This window comes from Mus caroli, chromosome 18 (genome assembly GCF_900094665.2).
Source record: "Mus caroli chromosome 18, CAROLI_EIJ_v1.1, whole genome shotgun sequence".
Classification (NCBI taxonomy): Eukaryota; Metazoa; Chordata; class Mammalia; order Rodentia; family Muridae; genus Mus; species Mus caroli.
Genome location: NC_034587.1, coordinates 71,582,838 through 71,602,076, shown reverse-complemented (window position 1 = coordinate 71,602,076; position 19,239 = coordinate 71,582,838). Strand labels below are relative to the sequence as shown.

The window sequence follows — 19,239 nt, the reverse complement described above, 5'->3', positions numbered from 1 at the left end:
TTGTCCGGAGGAGGTGTGACACACAGACAACAGAACTGGGAGTGAGCCTTTCAGATCTGTCTGCTCAGAAGAAGAATGGGTACAAGCTAGGTATGGCAGCACACACCATAATCCCACAAGGCAGGCAGACCTTCATGAGTTCAAGGTCACCTGAGTCTACACTGTGAATTCCAGGCCAACTGGGAATATATAGTAAGACCTTGTTTTTTATTTTTAGAATCATGGGTTCAGATGTCTGTTTTTTTGTCTGTGTTTAGATGCTTTGCAAACTTCTAAATAACATATAGAATATCAACAAAAGCTTTCGGTAACAGACCACTCTCATCATCTTGATCCAAAGTACATTAAAAACCGAATGACCTGTACTTTCTATGAAGCACTGAGCTAAGCCTAGACATAATACCCACTTAGCATGTGGGCAGGCAGAGAAGCAGGAGACTAAGACTGGACAACACAAAGGGCATAGACCGGTGTGCATTCCAGCAAGAAACTGGTAGTCGAGGCCTTTCAGCTTGGACTGCAGAGTTTCAGCCGAGCAGTTCAGCGAGAGCACAGGGTCTTCATGGGTACAGACAGCTCACTCTTCCTGGTGCTACATTTACAAGAGGAAGGGAAGGCTGATGCTCTGAGCATGAAGTAAGATCTCTCTAAACAACCACACAATGGGAAATGCTGATGACTCTTGCCACAGCCACACATGTGTTAAACAGAATCTGGTAGCTGGGATATCTCTTGCACTCGCTGCGTGTTGCGAGGCACAGATTGTAACTCTTCAGAAAGACTATTTTAAAGCTAAGGAAGATGGCAGTTCTTCTCTTCAATACAGTCATAGCACATTGCTTCTACAGCCTGTCTTGTATTGTAACTCTTCAGAAAGACTATTTTAAAGCTAAGGAAGATGGCAGTTCTTCTCTTCAATACAGTCATAGCACATTGCTTCTACAGCCTGTCTTGTATTGTAACTCTTCAGAAAGACTATTTTAAAGCTAAGGAAGATGGCAGTTCTTCTCTTCAATACAGTCATAGCACATTGCTTCTACAGCCTGTCTTGTATTGTAACTCTTCAGAAAGACTATTTTAAAGCTAAGGAAGATGGCAGTTCTTCTCTTCAATACAGTCATAGCACATTGCTTCTACAGCCTGTCTTGTATGTTCAGTGATACAGTGTTGATTAAGATGTGGAAGCACTACAGGACAGGCGAAGGCCCCCTGTGGTACAACAGTGAGCATTTAATGCATGGTGATGATCTGAGACGATGGCTCCTAAGGAAGAACTCCAGAAGCTTTGGTCCACTTAGCTAAACTACAGCAAGTCCTCCCCAGACCTGATTTCTTTTAAACCGAGTGTGTAGAGACACATTTTCCTGCAGCTTTTTATTCAGATTCTAGATTAATCTACTAATCTTTCTCTCACTATCTGACATTTTGCAGAAATGGCACTAAGCGTCATTGTAGCATCTGTACAGGATGGACAGGATGTAGTTATCTGTACAGGATGGACTTTCGGGGATCACTAAAGACACCACCAAATCCCCAGGAAAGCCACATCTGTCTGCTTACTTAAAGTCCCTCAGTCACCAAACAGGGGAATGACAAGGAAACCAGACCTGTCAGCCACCATTCCAAATCATGCTCAGTTGCTGACTGCCAGTAGTAGGTAACAGTAGGACTTATTCTTGGGGCTACCTTGGAAGTCTATATCCATGCTTATGTTATAAAATCTGGTTAAACCATCTGAGAGGCCTAGGATGTGGTTCAGTGGGAGAGCAATTCCTAACACGTGTGAGGCTCTGGTTTCAATCCCAGCACAGTGGCGGGTGGGGGTGGGGAACAACAGGATCAACCCCAAACAAAAAGCCAGTGCTGGAAGAGAGAGCAACTATGGGGTGGGGAGCAGGAAGGAAAAGGTTGGGGAGACAGAGAATATGAGTATCTCACAACCACTCACTCTACTATGAGAACCCAAATAATTCAGGCTTCTACGGAAAGTTAGAAGCAGGCTTGGTGCCCCCCCCCGGCCACGCCTCCCCGGCCACACCTCCAGTGCAGCATAAGGAGCTGAAGCTGAGCAAAGCTGGAGAGGAGGCATCTGGGTTGAGCAGCTGGCTCTAGGATGCTACACAGAAGTTCAAAGAACAAAATAGCGCTTCCTGTTTATACAGTCTAAATCCAGACTCAAAAGACCCAGTTTTAGAAGTATCTCCAACTGTAAGTGGGTACACAACAAGTTCAGCTTTAGATACAATAGGCTAACATGTCTAATAAATCAGGGTTTGAAAGTGGCTTCAGCGTCGGCTGAAATTGCCTCAGACTTCTGTGACAAGCATGGGAGCCAGGAGAGTGCAGGACAAAGCCATCCACCTCTATCGGTGCCCCCTCCACTGCGGCAGTTTCTATGATCACGCTGTGCGTCTGTGCCTCACCCATACAGGAGGAGTATAAGGTAACATCTCATAGAGTTATGTTGAAGACTAAAGCAATAATTGTTCATTAGAATCACATTTGTTGGAGAGATCAGGAAATACCAGCTATTATTACCAATGAGGATACTGCATATGGATACACTGTATCACGTGCAGCCTTTAAAAATCCATACGGTACAGCTAAGGTTCATTTAAAATTAATTTTTGATGAGCTAGCTCTTATAAACAGCTCTCTGTGATATGCAAATGCACGCCAGTTTAAGCTCAAGTTGAGAACACACACGGAAACATGCTACACATCATTTCAGCTCAGACAGGAAACAGTGAAACATGTAAGAGCTGAAAACTTAAATCTCTTTTGGTTTTATTTTCTGAGACGGGGTTCCACCATGTAGTCCTGGCTGACTGGGACTAGGCTGGCCTTGAACTCATAGAGACCCACCCACCTCTGCTTGCAGAGGGCTGGGATTAAAGACATGCAGGACCTCACCCAGCTCAAAACCCTGAGACTGGAAGCTATCTGCTGAGAATCATGGAGTACTTGCGTGGTGAGACATGCTCATCTTTACAATGCTGTGACATTGTAAAGTCAGGAAGATGGAAGTTTGATCAGAACAGGGACCCCAGGGAGGCTGCAATTCTACTGCCAGCTTTCGGATCTCTGCCCAGCCATCCTAACTTTCTGGATTCTCTCTGCTTCCTCATCTTTTGTAGCCTAGAAATAAATAATCTTGTCACTGTAACTCAGAAGGCTGGGGTTAGACTGAATGTGGATGCCACTGTGCAGGCAAACTGGAGTGGCTCTCCCTTCCTCTTCAGCCGTGTGATGGCTTAGTCACCAAGGGCTGGTAGGTGCAGCTTCAAATGCTGATTTACATCACTGTCTATTTAAGCTCGGGAAGTCAAAGAAATGTGAAGGGCTGGCATCATGACATGCCAAGGCATGGCAAGTGGGTGGAATTACTTTTCTTCCATATATGGGAAAGCCTGTATGTTTAACTCTGTGAGACACTCAGTAACCAAGAATATTTCTCTAATAAGCAGTTGTGCAAGTCTGCGTGTCTGAATGTGCACATGACATTCCCTGCAAATGGCAGCCGCAGGGGAAGAGCATCCAACACGTGGAGCTCTGTGTGCACTCCAGTTGTCTGTATGCACAGTCTCAATTGCATGAGAAAGTGTTCAGGAACTCTGGCCACACCTACAGACCCACAGAACATATCAACTGTGGCTATGGTGTCTCCTTGACCAAGGAAATTACCACCTAAAAAGCAGCTGGTGGATAAAAGATAGACTACTGCTTTTAAAAAGCAAATGGAGAAACAGCGCTCCACCGGAGTATCTCAAGATGGCTGGGCATAAACTTGCTCTAAAAACCATTGATTGGGTATCTTGTGTGGAGCTCATACCCCAAAACCAGAAGGCAATTGGAAGTACCCTAAAGTCCTGGAATGAGACCCTCCACACCAGGTTGGCTAGTCTAAGAAACCACCAATGATTGACTGGGCTTACTACAAGGCCAATGTAGCAAAGGCTGGCTTGGTGGATGATTTTGAAAAGCAGTATAATGCCCTGAAGATTCCTGTGCCTGAGGATAAACACACAGCCCTGGTGGACAGGAGGAGGAGGAGGATGTGAAGAACTGTGCTGAGTTTGTGTCTGGATCTCAGCTCAGACCCAGGATTATGAGAAGCAGCTGGAGAAAACGAGGAACAGAATTCCCTTTGACCAGATGATCAGTGATGACTTGAATGAGCTCTTCCCAGAAGCCAAGCTGGACAAGAAGAAGTACCCGTACAGGCCCCAGCAGCCCACGGAGAACCCCTGAAGCAGCCCAGGAGGGAGCCCTGGCGGACGTGAAATAAAGTATTTACATAGCGCAAAACCAAACCAAAAGGCAAATGGAAACTTCATAGCCTTCCTCCCTCCTTAGCTCTGTTCCCTCGGGTGAGAACGCTCAGGGTACTCATTCTTCCCACGGGACAAAGATGTAGATCAGTAATAGGCACCCTTTGCTATAGTTTAACAATTTATTTAAATCCAAAAATTTCCCCTTTGGATGGTCACCTGTATACAGTAAAGCTGGGTGTCTGTTGTTGTTGTTGTTTTTAAGATCACCAAGATGGGCCCTTATAGCATTTATGTTGAGCCAAGTTGTTAATCCTGGTGTTCACAAAAACTTACCAACCTTCCTGTAAGGAAGACACTTTTCTAAGCACTTCTAACTGTGCACAGTGTAAGCTTAGCTTTGCTATCAGGACGGGGGAGGTGACTAGTGGGGAAGAGTGAGTGCTAGGCCACCATGGGGGTCTGAGTTTGAATCCCCAGTCATCACATTTAAAAAGAAGAAGAAAAAAAGATCTGGTAAGGCTGAGCACTGGGGGAGGAGAAAGGCAGGCCCAGGATTTCCCTGGCAGGCCAGCCTAGTCAAAGCATGAGCTTCAGGTTCAGTAAGAAGCCCAATCTAAAGGCGACGGAACAGAAGCAACGGAAGACACCCAATGTCTTCCTTTGGCTTCTACATGTATATGCATGAGTATTCACGCTCACATACACACACACACACACACACACACACACACGGACGTGCACACGAACATAAATTAATATTTTTAACACATACATTGGTATGTTTTATTCCTTACTATATAGCTAACTGTCTACTTGGCACAAACTGGAGTCATCTGAGAAGTGTGAGCCTCAATTGAGAAAATGCCTCCATAAGATCAGGCTTTACAAGCCTGCTAGGCATTTTCTTAATTAGGGACTGATGGGGGGGGAGCAGACAGAGTAAGCCATGGGGAGGCAAGGCAGTCAGCAGCACCCTCCATGACCTGTGCATCAGCTCCTGCCTCTAGGTTCCTGCCCAGTGTGAGTTCCTGTCCTGACTTCCTTTGATGATGAACAGTGATGTGGAAGTGTAAGCCGAGTAAACCCTTTCTTCCCTAAGTTGCTTTGGTCACAGTGTCTTGCTGCAGCAGAGAAACTAGCAAGACACCTATATAACTGAAATTGCATCTTGTCATCCTGCTATAACCATTTGTTTCCATAATTTACTTATGCCACAACAGAATTGTTTTGGTGGTACAAGGTATAAAGCTTGTTAGGGTGATCCTGTTTAGAAATTATTTCTTAGTGCTATGTTTAATTTAATGACACAAAGTTAATTTAAGATAATTCTCCTTCTCTCTGTGTTATTTTGCTTCCTGGAGCTACAGAGCACATGTTTTTAGAAGGAGTCTTTCAAAGTGTGTTGACATCACCTCCACGGCCATGGCTTACCAGAGACTTAATAAGTAGACAGTTTGTAAAATCTTTTACTGGAGAAAATTCTGCAACTTACATAACTTACATATTCTAGAAAAACTGAAGACCCTCGTCATGTGGCTTCTCTTCATCTTTTAAAAAATCTCTCTGTCTCTGTCTCTCTCTTGAGAGAGAGAGAGATTATCCCATCATCCACTGATCCTGAGGTGCACCCTAAAGATGTCACAGTGATATAATAGGACAGCTACCTTTTCCTAACTAGACAAGATAATCTTTGAGGAAGTGATGATTAGAAAACAAATCAACTCCTTCTGGAACCTGAACTGGTTCCTTGTCAGCAAATACAAGGTTTCTATCAAGCAGCCAACTCTCAGAGCCGGTGCCTGGGATCGTGACTAACACAGACATAGGTCTGAGCAAGCAAAACAGCACTCACCTGGCATGTTCGAGACCCAAATGCAATACCCCCCCCACACACCCTCTTGCCCTCGACAACATCTATTGAGACTGGGGCCATCGCTCGGTTGGTAGAGCACTTGCTAAAATTGGAGAAGCCTGGATTCACCAACCACCCCTGCATAAACCAGGCCCAGCACGCAGAAGGTGACAGCCAAGACGCAAGACGCAGAAGTTCAACCTTATATCCTTGGCTAGAAAGTGAGGTTCCATGAGGTCAGCCTGGCCTGCACCAGCCTCTCTCAAACAGCACGACACAGCCGTCTAGTGGGAGCAGGGGGTGGGGAGTAGAGAACACCTGAAGAGAGACCTTAAGCAATTCTAACATTTACAACAAAAAGTCTTGAAAAGAAATGGCAAAAGGCGTGGGAGCCAAGACCTAGATCTGGCCGCAGCACCAGAGCAGACATGGCCCAGTGTCTCAGGATCTGCACTCTGTCTCCAGGACACCAGTCAGTCTTGAGGGGAAGACAGTAAACTGAAGCAGAATACACCCTATGCTAGATGATTTCTAACAATTAACGGCTTAACCGTGTTTTCTTTCTGACGTTTCTAATCTGGACTGACTTGTCTGGTATTGATTTATGTTCCACAGAGCACAAGCAGTAAAGTCCGCACGGCTGAGCACAGCATCTCAGAGCACAGGAGCAAGCAGCCTGATGACAAGATCAAGTACCGAGGATGTAATTCAAAAGGAAACCATAATGGTTTAAGTGGGATGATACATTTCATTTCATACCACAACAGCGGCACAGAAATCAATAAGGCATACGGCCACAACAGAACTATTAAGACAGTATCAGATGCATGAAAAATTATTGCGATGGCTTCAAATACTTATTATACATTACAGATTTTGTGAGGGGTACACTATGACAAGATTGGTCTAGAAGTTTTAGAAAGCTCATTTGAGTAAACTCTTTTTAGAAACTGTCTTAGATTCCAGATGAAGTTGTAGACATTTGAAAGAGGAAAAAAAAAAGGGCACCAGATGTGACTTTTTAAAAACCACAGCATAAAAAGACACCAAAGGGGCAAACAAGGCAAACACAAGCATTTCAAGCCTGGAAGCATCACACTGCAGACAACACTACGCTTACCTGGATACAATACTGTCCCCCCTGGGCACAGGATAAAGGAGGCTGAGGCAGGAGGATTGAAGCTACACAGTGAGTTAGAGGACAAACCTGTCTGGAGAAAAACAACAAAACCCCCGAGCAACCCATGTCAGTCAGCTCTGACAGAAGACAATGCACCATGTGCCTCTGTAAGTGGCCTCTGAACCTGTTTCTGAGTTCTCTGGACCTGTTTTAATGAAGCTTTACCATCAATTCTTACTTCACACCCTGTGCCTCAGGGCCTCTCAGAAGGTACCTCCTTTTTACTTAGTGTTTTCTATGAAAGAAACAGTCCAAAGCAGAGGGTTTTTTAAACCAATAACCCTGTCTTATCTTGGACCACAAACATCGATAGCTGGGGAGGCACCCATGGTTTTCCCCTGCAGTAGGCAGCACTGGGGTGGTCAGGAGCCCAGAACAGCTTCTTTCCACCCCAGCACATGGCCACTCTGCTAAAGGCTCAATTTTAAGTGCTTCGTACAGGTTGGCTACGTGTGACTAACCTCTGCTCAGATGAATGTAAGAGTATCTTAAAAACAGCAGTTTCCATCTGATGCCTTTTCCTTCCATCTCCTACTGTGTGCTGTGCACACTCTACAGTGAGCTATCCCAGACTCTAGATGAGGCTGAAGACTCTAGGCGCCTGGGGGACACGGCAGGTGGACTCTGAGTGTAAAGTGTTTATGGGGCACAGCTGCCCCACCTGCTCAGGCTTTTACGCGGTAAGTAAGCTGCTAATGTCTTGTCTAATCTACTGTTGGGGGTGGGGGCTCTGTTTTCTAGCTATACATAAAAATTTAAAACTACATCAGCTCCGTTAAAAAAAAAAAAACAAAAAACCTACACTCAGAGGTGTTTCTTTTTTCCTGCCACATAACATAACATCCACAATTCCTGATAGAGTCTATAAGAGTTCTATGACTCCCAGAAGTTCATGATTAGTGCTCATAGCCAAGTACTTACTACCTGGAGACAGAAGTCAATACCACTTTGTTTAACATGCTTAAGTGACAAAAGAAAATATTTTCACCATTCCTGTTTTCTTCTCAGCACCTTAGAATCAAGCACCATAAAATTTAGCAGGAACTCAAAGTAAAGTAAAACTGTCCTTACAATAAAGATCAGGAACTCAAAGTAAAGTAAAACTGTCCTTACAACAAAGATCAGGAACTCAAAGTAAAGTAAAACTGTCCTTACAATAAAGATCAGGAACTCAAAGTAAAGTAAACTGTCCTTACAACAAAGAACCTCAGCATGCAACGCCTCCGACGGCTCGCTGCCTCTGCCGCAACTGAAAAGTAGCACACAGTTATATGTTTGACACACACATACACACATACATACATAGTTAACTTTACTTTGTGTAGTTACTAGCAATGCATTCAAATTCCCAGTTACTAAAATTTCTCAATCCAGTTTCAACACAAGTGACATCTAAGGCTGGGAGCGTGAAAAGTGATCCAAGGACTCCCAGGGTTGGGAGTGGAGGAGTTTCTGGACGTGGGAGGCACAAAGCTTGGTGAACTACGTCCTCCCCCTAAAAGCCGCTGTCACCACACATTAAGTTAGAATATTTGGATAATACAGGGCCCTGCAATTACAATCAGACAAATGTACTTATTGAGAGAGAGGTGTTCATGGAAAGGATCTGAGATTTATATACAAACCAAATCATTCCTATTTTCAAAAATTTGACTCTGGCGGGAAATCATAAGTCCACAAATAAAGGCACAATAGCAAAGCACAGCAACTGCAATACAGAACTCGGTCTTGGATACTAAGGTCTATGAGTGCTATCAAACAGACCCTGACCAGGAAGGCAAGAAGAGTCGACAAACTCCCGCTAGTAGAAGATGCTTAAAGGACCCACGCACGGTGTGTGACCAGAGGAAGAGGCGTGGTTTCGGAATCCCACAGGCGTCCGGTGTGCTGAGGGCTCCACACATCTGTGTGTCTCTCTCAAGCACAAGGCGAGGACTGGTGGGGATCACTGGCAGGCAGGCTTAGCATCTTTCTAGCCCAGCAGCAGAGCCCTCCCTCCTCCTTGAGGAACAGCCCAGGCGCTCCCTCTGAGTTCACAGAACTCTGACACTGGGAAGAGACAGCAGTGACGACGTGTCTGTGCTCCATCAGTCCTCATAGCAGTATGTCCTTCAGACTGCGTTAGCCTCCTCTTGAATGCACACACGCACTCGCACACGCACACACACACACACACACACACACTTACACTCTCATGCTCTCTAGGAACTACCTGTACAGGAAGCACACTGTGTATGCCAGTGCCACTTGGTTCTGTGAGTGTCTGTGACTGCTCTGTTCAGACTCTGGCTCTGTCCGTCCTTTAGTGTCACTGTTGAATGAACGGCTCTACCGCTGGGGTTAGGCTACGCTTGAGCATGTGTCACTGCAGATACAGGACGTCAGCCACTTGCAAACTAGCGTGGCATGACAGGGTGACCAGGACTTTATCTTACTCGCATATCTCACCCACAGGCCTGCCCTAGTCTACACTGTGGGTGGGGCTGAGGCTGAGAGTTGCCGCAGGAGAGGCCTGAGCTCCATGTCCTGAGCCATCACACTGGCGTGGCCTGGCAGACCCTGAGGCCCAGGGCAGTACATCTGGTAACCAGTCCAGGAATGGGACAGGGAGGTGGAAACTCTTGGACAACAGTCAAAACATGTTTCAAAGCACTAGGAAGCATTCCGGCCCCACAGTGTTTCCTCAAGCTCCAACCTAGGCCGACCAGGCCTGGCAGTTCATCACAGATACATGATCAGCCTGCATGAACCTCAGGGAGGTTTTGTAGTGGAAATCAAAATACCCTTCAGTAGCTGACAGCTTAAACCTTACCTGAGAAGAAAGCAAAATGTGAGAGGGAGAGGTCAGCAAGGTGAAGGTGGGGAGTGAGGGAAGTTGAAAGTAGACCCAGAGCTCAGGCTGAGGAAGCAATCTGCTCTACAGCAAGGCTCCCTCTCCTCCCGCCCGCCAGCTCGCCCCTTTGTTCTCGCCCCTCATCCTTCCCTCAGTATCTTCCTCTGGTGGTCCACTCCCTTCCCTTTCTTTTGTCTATTTCTCTCTGCTCCAGCAGAGCAGGGCATATAACCCAATGGCAAGTACACAGTTTCACAAGTGGCAGAGGGCGGGGCACTGCTGCCAATGCTATTAGTGAGGGTTAGCGATGTTCGAGGTGCTATAAAGCATAGGGTGGAAGACGATGACGATGAGTAAGGTTAAGCATTCACTTCAGGGCCTTGCAGGGTGACAGGACAGATTCGGCACACACAAAGAAAACCAGAATACAGCATGATGGTTACTTCTAAGTTCAGCTTGGCTAAGGGGCTTGCTTGTTTAAAACACTAGGTGTTGCTGTGAAGGTATTTGCAGATAAGCTGGACACATACGATCTGCTGACTTCAAGAAAGTAGCTTGACTGTAATACGACAAGGCTCATCTGACCAAGCATTCTGCCTCCCGAGCAAGACGGAGCTCGGCTTCCAGACTACACGGAGCACCCGCCTGTGGGCCTGGAACACAGGGCTGCATCATCAGTGCTACCTGAATGGCCAGCCTGTTAGCCTACCTTACAAATATCCTGGCTGCTACAATCATAGAGCCATCCGTTCCTTAAGATCCTCTCCCCCACCCAGCTCTTCAGTTCTGCAGAGAGCCCTGCCACATGATACACTTCCTTGTCAGTAGGAACAAGGTCAATTATCAGACAACTTGGGGGTTCAGTGATTGACAGCAACTCTCCCCATTATGTACAATCAGACAAGCTCTGTCTCCAAATCCTCCAACCAAGCCAGTGGCTTTTACTTTGGTAAAGTCTTATTGTTTAGGAGATTGGGCCTCATAGTGTAGCTGTCTCGTCCGGAACGTGAGATTCTATGACCACAGCCTCCTGAGCACCGCAATTACACCGGGCTCGTGTGCTAAGTTCTCAGATATTAGGAAGCGAAGAGCTTATTTTATTTTGTTTTTACTCTTCCCACCAAAGAGTCTATAGCACACTATCACCATGAGTCTGTAAGAGCTTTACGATAAAAATCAGCCACTACAGCCACACGGTTTTCCTTCCCTAATAACGTGCTTTCACCGAGCCACCATGTACAGTTCAGAGCTTCCGATGCTCCTTCATCTGCAAAGGTCAACTGCAAGGCAGATGTTTGCCATTTTGTGTTTAAGGTTGCCATGGAGTTTTCCCTTCTCCTTTAAAACGCTTGGCAGTGAAGACACTGCCTTAAATCACCTTCTCCAGCTAGAGTATAGAGGCACAAGTCATTTCTGACTTACAGGAAATGCAGTCATGTTGTACTGCCCTCCACTTTGGCACCATGCACGGTCAGCAGCTGCTGATCCTCACTGTCTCGGGAGACACCCCACCTGCGTCTTTACATGTCTACCATCTCTGTTTAATTTGCGCTTGCCTAAAACTTGGTGCAGACTAGCTTTTTAACTTCTCTAGTGTAGTAAATGAGTAATGACCATAGAGTGGAAAGGAATCATTTCTACCATCCTAGAGAGTCAGGGCCGCTCAACTGAGTGCAGCCATCGGAGCTGGGTGGAGCCCTGGAGTGGGCTCTCTCTCAGGTGTGCTGTACACCAAGACAAGCAGCACACAGCTCAGACACCCATCAGACAAAGCACCCCAACAAACCAAGTCAAAGAAAAGATCTGCAAGGGAACAGAATTCAGAGTGTACACAGTGTCTGTCCTGGTGGAAAGCTGCCTCCTCTCCCAGGAGCATAAACTTCTTAGGAAGACCTTTGTGAGAAAACATTGCAGGGATTGATTACTTGCTAGTATCTTAAATATAACATTTCACCCTTTTCAAGTCATATGTGTCCCATTAAAGCATGCAATTACCAGGCCACAGGACATGCAGCATGCAGTGAATGGACAGCAGAGGTTAATGACCTGGAGGCATAGGATCTGAGAATGTGAGAGCAAGTTAGAGACAAGAGCTCCTCTCCATTGTCACTGGGGGCCGAGAAGCAACGCTGACGTGCGGAACAGGGAGAGCGGGGGGAGTACAATCTGTCCAACACATAAACATATCTCCGCAAGTGGCGGCAGGTATAACTGAAAGACAAAGGCAAAAGGAGAGAAACAGAAGAAAGACGTTTTTCTTTGGAAAAACAAATCATCCTTTCTACCCTCCAAGCTTTCTGTGCGTCTCCACTGCATGGTGCTGGGGCGGGTTGGTGGGTAGAGTTGTCGCTAAAAGAGCATGAACAAGAAACAAGTGTGTAGAGCAAAAATGGGCAAAGATCCGAACGAACACCTCACCAAAGATACATACAGACATCAATTGAGCACCCAGACAGTACTCTACACTGCATGGTGTTACAAAAGTTCAAGTTGAAACCAGGTAGCACTACAGGCTTAGTAGAGTAACCGCTATCCAACCAAGATGCTACATTTGGGTGAGGACAGGAGGCTGCTGCAGGACTCTCACTCTGCTTGAAGGAACTCCACAATGGTACAGCTGCCTCAGAAGGCAGAGGAGCAGTCTCTTACAACACTACCCACCGTGTGCCTTGAAACGTGCCCAAGGGCACTGAGAACACATAAACACTTATAGCACTTTTAGTCATAAGGTATCTTTCCACAGGCAACTCGGTGCTAGACAGAAATGGGCTACTGGGAAGTCACAGGAGAACCCAAGTGTACGTTACTAGGAAAAAGCTAATTCATAAGTATATGCTATGGTTTCAGGTAGATGGACTTCTAGGAAGGGCAATTACAGTCTACAAACAGATCACAGTTGTGAGGGAAGGCAATGCTGAAAAGGCAAAGCAGCAAGACTTCATATGAATACTGTTCATTACACATCTGCCCAAACTCAAAGAGCCTTCGCCCTATGCAGGCTTTGGTGCGTGTCAGCACGGGTTCATGTGTCGATTAAGTGCTCCACTCTGGAATAGCATGTAGACAGCAGAGAGGATTGAAAAGGACAGGAGGTATATGGGAATCCTCTATAGATTCTGTTCAATTTTACTGTAATCCTAAAATTTCTCTTTAAAACAAAAGTAAAGAGCAAAGTCTCAACATATCACGGTGTCATTAGTGAGCCAAATAGAATCGACCATGGTAGAGTAAGGAAACAGGAGACAGCTCCTCCTCACAGTGACACAAGTGCATCTGAGAACGACAACATTACAACATGAAAGACAAAGGGGACAGGGACTGGGACCCAGGACTCTCAGAATGCCAGGTCTAGCGTGGCCACAAGAGTGGTCTAGGCTGGCTCACAACAGTGGGTATATGGTCTCTATAGTCCTAGTTCTATAAACAATACAGACCACCACCACTACCAACCCCCCCCCCAAAAAAAAAGAAAAGAAAAAAGAAACCCTTTAAAGTTTTGAAGTAATATAATAAAAACAAAATAAGAGGAATAATAAAAACTATTACTGTCAGAACAATTTCACTGGTGGCCCATTGTAGGCCACTAAAACACAACAAGTTTAGGGGTTGGAGAGATGGCTCAGTGGTTAAGAGCCTGATTGCTCTTCCAGAGGCTCCTTGTTCAATTCCTATCACCAGTGGCAGCTTACAACTGTCTGTCACTCCAGTTCCAAGGCATCTGACACCTTCTTCTGGACTCTGCACATGCCATACAGACATGCACATAGACAAAACAGATCTGACAATGCAAACAAAATGATAATTAAGTGGAACAATAATATGAACTAACCAGTACCCCCCAGAGCTCATGTCTCTAGATGCATATGTAGCAGAAGATGGCCTAGTTGGCCATCACTGGGAAGAGAGGCCCCTTGGTATTGCAAACTTTATATGCCCCAGTACAGGGGAACGCCAGGGCCAAGAAGTGGGAGTGGGTGGGTTGGGGAGCAAGGTGGGTATAGGGGACTTTTAGGAATAGCATTTGAAATGTAAATGAAGAAAACATCTAATAAAATATTGAAAAAATGATATTAAGATTATGAAAACCATCTTAAAGAACTACACCCAAAAGTATATAAAATTACCAAGTGGGTAACAGGTTTCTTTAAAATGTACAAAACCCCAAATAAAACTAATAAACGAACAGGTTTGAAAACAACAAATCACTCATTAACAACTAACCCACCATCCACCAGGCAGCCAAATCCTGTGTATGAAGTATCGTGTACCAGTCTTCTACATATGTGTAACTGTGCTGTGTACCAGTCTTCTACATGTGTGACCGTGCTGGCTATGGAGAGAGAGTGGGGGCAAAATACAGAGTCCTGTTACTACACTGTCAGAGGAAAGGACACGTTAGATAACAGAAGAACTCCATCAAAACTGTCATAAGATGCTAACACATCTAAGATAAGACAGTCCAGAAGTTGCCCAAAGTAGTATAGGATCTTATTAAGAACTCCAGGACTCAAGAATTAAAACTCAAGAAAATACTAAAAAAAAATGCTTATCAAATATAACTTGGTATCATTTTAAGAAATGTTGGAAGCCGACATTACCACCAAGACCAGGACAAGCTAGCGTCATGAGTGTCCACAGGACCTTGGTATAGCCAATCTGCTCCTGAGGGAAGACAGAAATCCAAATGCTTCAGTGTCCTTTAATTTTGAGAGCCATAAGAGACAAACACCAAGGGGCTGTTTCTGATTAAAGAACAAAACAGAGGCCCAGTAACTCAAGCATGTGACTCTGGGTTCTGGGTTCCATACTGCGGGGGCAAGGAGAGTCTTTTTAAATATATATTTTTAAAGTATTTACTTAGTTTATTTATATGAGTACACTGTCACTATCTTCAGACACACCAGAAGAGGGCATTGAATCCCATTACAGATAGGTGTGAGCCACCATGTGGTTGCTGGGATTTGAACTCAAGACCTCTGGAAGAGCAGTCAGTGCTGTTAACCACTGAGCCATCTCTCCAGCCCGAGAATTTTTTTAAATTTAGATTTATTTATTTATTTACATTGTATGAATATGTATGTATGTATGTATGTATGTATGTATGAATGATGTACATTGTATGAGTGTTTTGCCTGCATGTATGTGTGTGTACCCATGTATGTGCCTGGGAATCCCACAAGTTAGAAGATGGTATCAGGTTCCCTCGAACTGCAGTTACAGAAGGTTGTGAGTTACCAGTGGGGACTGGGACTCAAACCTAGGTCTTCTGCAAAACGAGTAAATGCTCTGAACCACTGAGTCATCTCTCTAGCTCCTCTCAAAAACACATGGTGGGGTTTTTTTTGGGGGGGGGCGAGGGGGGAGTTTGTTGCTTTGTTTTGGGAAAGAATCTGTGCGCAAATGAAAACAAGCAAATATTAGAACATACATACAGAACAATATATATTTTTGAAATTTGTGTTAATTTTCTTCTTGCCTGTGTCCCTCTCTCCCTCCCTCCCTCCTTCTTTCCGCTTTTTGAAACCGAGTCTCTACACAAAGCCCTGGCTATTCCAGAACTAACTATGCAGACCAGGCATCCCTAAACTCACAGAGATCTGCCTGCCTCTGCCTCCCAGGTACTGGAATTAAAATGTGGGCTACCATGTCTGGCAGTGTTGAATTTCTTATTTTGAGAATGCTGTTATTTTTAAGAAACATATACAGCATGCAAAAGACCTGTACAGGTTCAACCCAGACAAAGCCCACCCCTCACTCACTAAGAAGCGATTGGCAACTGACGCCTGCTGGGAAAGGGGCCTCGGTTTCTCCAGTGCCTGCACAGGGTGTAACAACATCACAGCAGGCAGGGCAGGCCCCACGTTCTGCAGCTGTCAGCCAACACAGAATGGATTCCAGGTTTTGTGGGTGGGCTTTTTGTTTTATTAAACATTTCAAAATAAGAGATACACACAATGATGAAAAAGTGGTTAAATGTTAATGTGTGTAAAATCTGGGGAAATGTGAATGGAGATTACATATACAATTCTTGCAATGTTTTATGAGTCCAATTTCAAGATAAAATATTTAAAAAAATAAACACTAAGACATCAAATGAATGTATTTTTTAATTTAAAAAAGAGGACTAGTATCTCTCATGTGCTACGTGTCAGGTGCTCCAGATTAGGGAGTTTATATCTAGAGCCATGACATGTCATTCTGACCTCTATGTAAGTGTTGGAAACCAGAGGACTACAGCGTGGGAAATAAGCGAATGTGGTCTGGAGTCAGCCCATTAAAAAAATCAGGCCCTGCTGCTCATGAAACCCGTCTCACAACAAGAAGTCTCCGCGTGCCTTCCTACACCAGCATGGCCCAGATTATGCAATGCATAGTTCTGACATGTTCCTTGATATCCTGCACTTCTAAAATGTTCTGTGCTAGAACAACATTCAAGTCTGCAAACCATGCCAAAAAAAAAACAGGCAAAAAAGGAAGGTTTGAAGAGAACTCCACAGTGAAGTCTCCTAGTAATGTATTTTACTGTGCTTTGACAATAAAATTGCAACATGTTTTCAGAGTGATATTTTTGCAGTTATTTTTTTACTTACTCACATGTTTAAAGAACATTACAGGAAAATGATGTTACCAAGGTAGGTTTGACTTAGACACTCAGGCCATTTTGTCTTCTTTCCCCCCCTCAGCTTCCTCCCTTTCCCCCCTCAGCTTCCTCCCTTCCCCCCCTCTGCTTCCTCCCTTCCCCCCCTCTGCTTCCTTTCCTGTGTTATCTGTTCTCTCCCCCTTCTTCCGAGAAGGTTTAACACATCCACTAACACATATAAAATATTTTGACAGACATATGAGAAAAGAAAATTACACACCAATGTTCTTGATGAACAGCTGCAAAAATCTCCAATCAAACACTCCCAGTGAACTTGAGCAGTATCCTACAGTGGTAGTCATCCTGATGAACTCTCTGGAATGCAGGGATGGCATGACATATGCAAATCAATAAACACGCTGCACTACATACAGCAAAGAATGGAGGGACACATGCATACAGTTCAGTTGCCTTATTACACGTGGAAAAGGTATCAAAAATATTCTCTTAAGTTGAAACTCTTGCAGGTCAGGCTTTTAGAGGGAATGGAGAGTCCAACACAATAAAGGGAGCCAGCTCTCTGCTAACAATACACTCGGAGGAAAACCCAAGTCTAGCAAAACGAAGGACGCCCAATTCCAGCATTTCTACTCAGCAGAGGATTAGAAGTCCTTGCCAAAGCAACTAGGGAAGAAACGAAAATAAACAATAGATAGGTTTCCATTCTATTATACCTTCTAAACATAATATCTAAGTGTTCCATGGTTTCTCTTCATAGCACTATTTACTATTACTTCCACAAAAACAAAAACCAAACCAAACCAAATTAAAAAAACCATTCAACGAAAGACTGTTTCTAGACATAAAACATGCATGTGCCTGAGACTTCCTACTAATGTAAAAGCAAAGGAAGAAACTACCACAGGAGACTGGGCTTCTGCCAAATCGCCACGTCTTCCAGCAAGCAAAGATGAATATGAAAATATGATTGATTAGTTATCAAGTAACTGAAATATGTATACTACACATACAAATCTTAGGATTCATAATAAGATGAAACAAACATGAGAAATCCCAAATGAAAACATATTGGTTTCTTTTAGAGGTAAGAGAGGAATCAGTATCTGTTTCTGAAAATTAAATATTGAATATTAAAAGAAAAAAATAAGCAGCAATCCTAGCTAACCAACTAAGCAGTGCTGTTGGGGGATTCTACCTTAGAAATTAAGTGCTCAATATTGTAACTGAGGAACTCACCTGACAGCCAGAAATCAGTAGTTCAAAGGTCACTAAGGAGATGAGGCAGTTACAGGGAAGTCAAATCTGAACTCAAGTGTTACCCATCATCGTGTGTATGCTGCTAAGTCTCACCAAGCCCACTGTGATCAGTGTGGATTTCAAGTATGACAAAACAGGAACACTTGCTACCTTATTTGCAAAAAACGGAATTTGATTATCTGTCTTCTGGAGGAGACTATCTGTCGCATGAATTTTCAGTTCATGGGAGAGATTAATGAGAAGGAACAAAAGGGAGGGAAGAAGCAAGAGCACAAATCCAGAATCCAGAGTCTGTAAGATGGTCCGTCTGTTAACTAGTTAAGAGATTGAGTTAAGGCAAGCAAAAAGAGGCTGAGTTTGTAAAGTTCTGAGACCTCGGCTCATGGTGGCTCGGGCTTTCATCTCAGGGCTGGAGCAACACAGAGGAGCCAGTGACAACTGGCCAGCCAGTCTTGTTTAATCAAGGAGGCCCTGTGAAGTCCCCATGAGAGACCCTGTCTCAAAAGAAGAGGAAAAGAAGGGAAAGAAGCAAGGACAGGGAGAAGGCGGAAAGCAAGCAGCAGGAAAGGAAGGGCCGCTGTACTGGATTACAAAGCAGTGGCCTCCTTTTAAAAGAGCAGGACAATGAACATTCGTAGTTCATCTATCTCATAATATCTAAGACACAAATAAAAATGTTGTGTGAGGACCATATGAGGGTCCTGTTCTAGACTAACCAAAACGAAGAAGACGTTTTGGATAATCAAGTATAAAGTGGACATGCATTTGCTATCAGATAGCTCTAAGGAACTGCTGCCAGTATTAGGACTAATAATAAAATTGATATGGTTATGTTCAAGTGTTACAAATGAGAAACTTTTTCTGACCAGATAGGTAGCAAAATATTTTTTCCTGTAAAAGTAAAGATTTAGACAAAATGTAAAGGACGCACAGAGCTGAGGAGGAGGAGGAGGAGGAGGAGGAGGAGGAGTCCAACAAAAGGGACAACCAAGAGACCACAGGGAAGGGAACATGGTGGGAGATCCCCTTGAGGAGTGGGGGGAGGTGAGATCTCAGCATGGAGTGCATCAGGCAGAGCTCTACCTTTGAAGTGATCGGTCTGCTCATGGACTGCAGAGGGAAAATTCCCAGCCCAAACTTATGGGACGCAATGAAAGCATTTNTAAGAGGAAAACTCATAGCTCTGAGTGCCTCCAAAAGGAAACTAGAGAGAGCACACATTAGCAGCTTGACAACACACCT

General features: G+C 44.5%; 1 protein-coding gene and 1 pseudogene across 2 annotated transcripts in view; one reads left to right on the top strand and one right to left on the bottom strand.

Moving 5' to 3' along the window:
* Dym (dymeclin) overlaps window positions 1–19,239 on the bottom strand; it is a 274,143-nt gene that overhangs the window by 114,906 nt on the left and 139,998 nt on the right. The window contains exon 14 of one of the 2 annotated variants that reach the window (XM_029471781.1): window positions 12,186–12,350. The exons of the other annotated variant lie outside the window; for it this stretch is intronic. Within the exon in view, the coding sequence (XP_029327641.1) occupies window positions 12,186–12,350 (165 nt within the window). The remainder of the gene's footprint in view (window positions 1–12,185; window positions 12,351–19,239) is intronic. 2 annotated transcript variants of the gene reach the window in all.
* On the top strand, window positions 3,772–4,251 carry LOC110285090 (annotated as a pseudogene).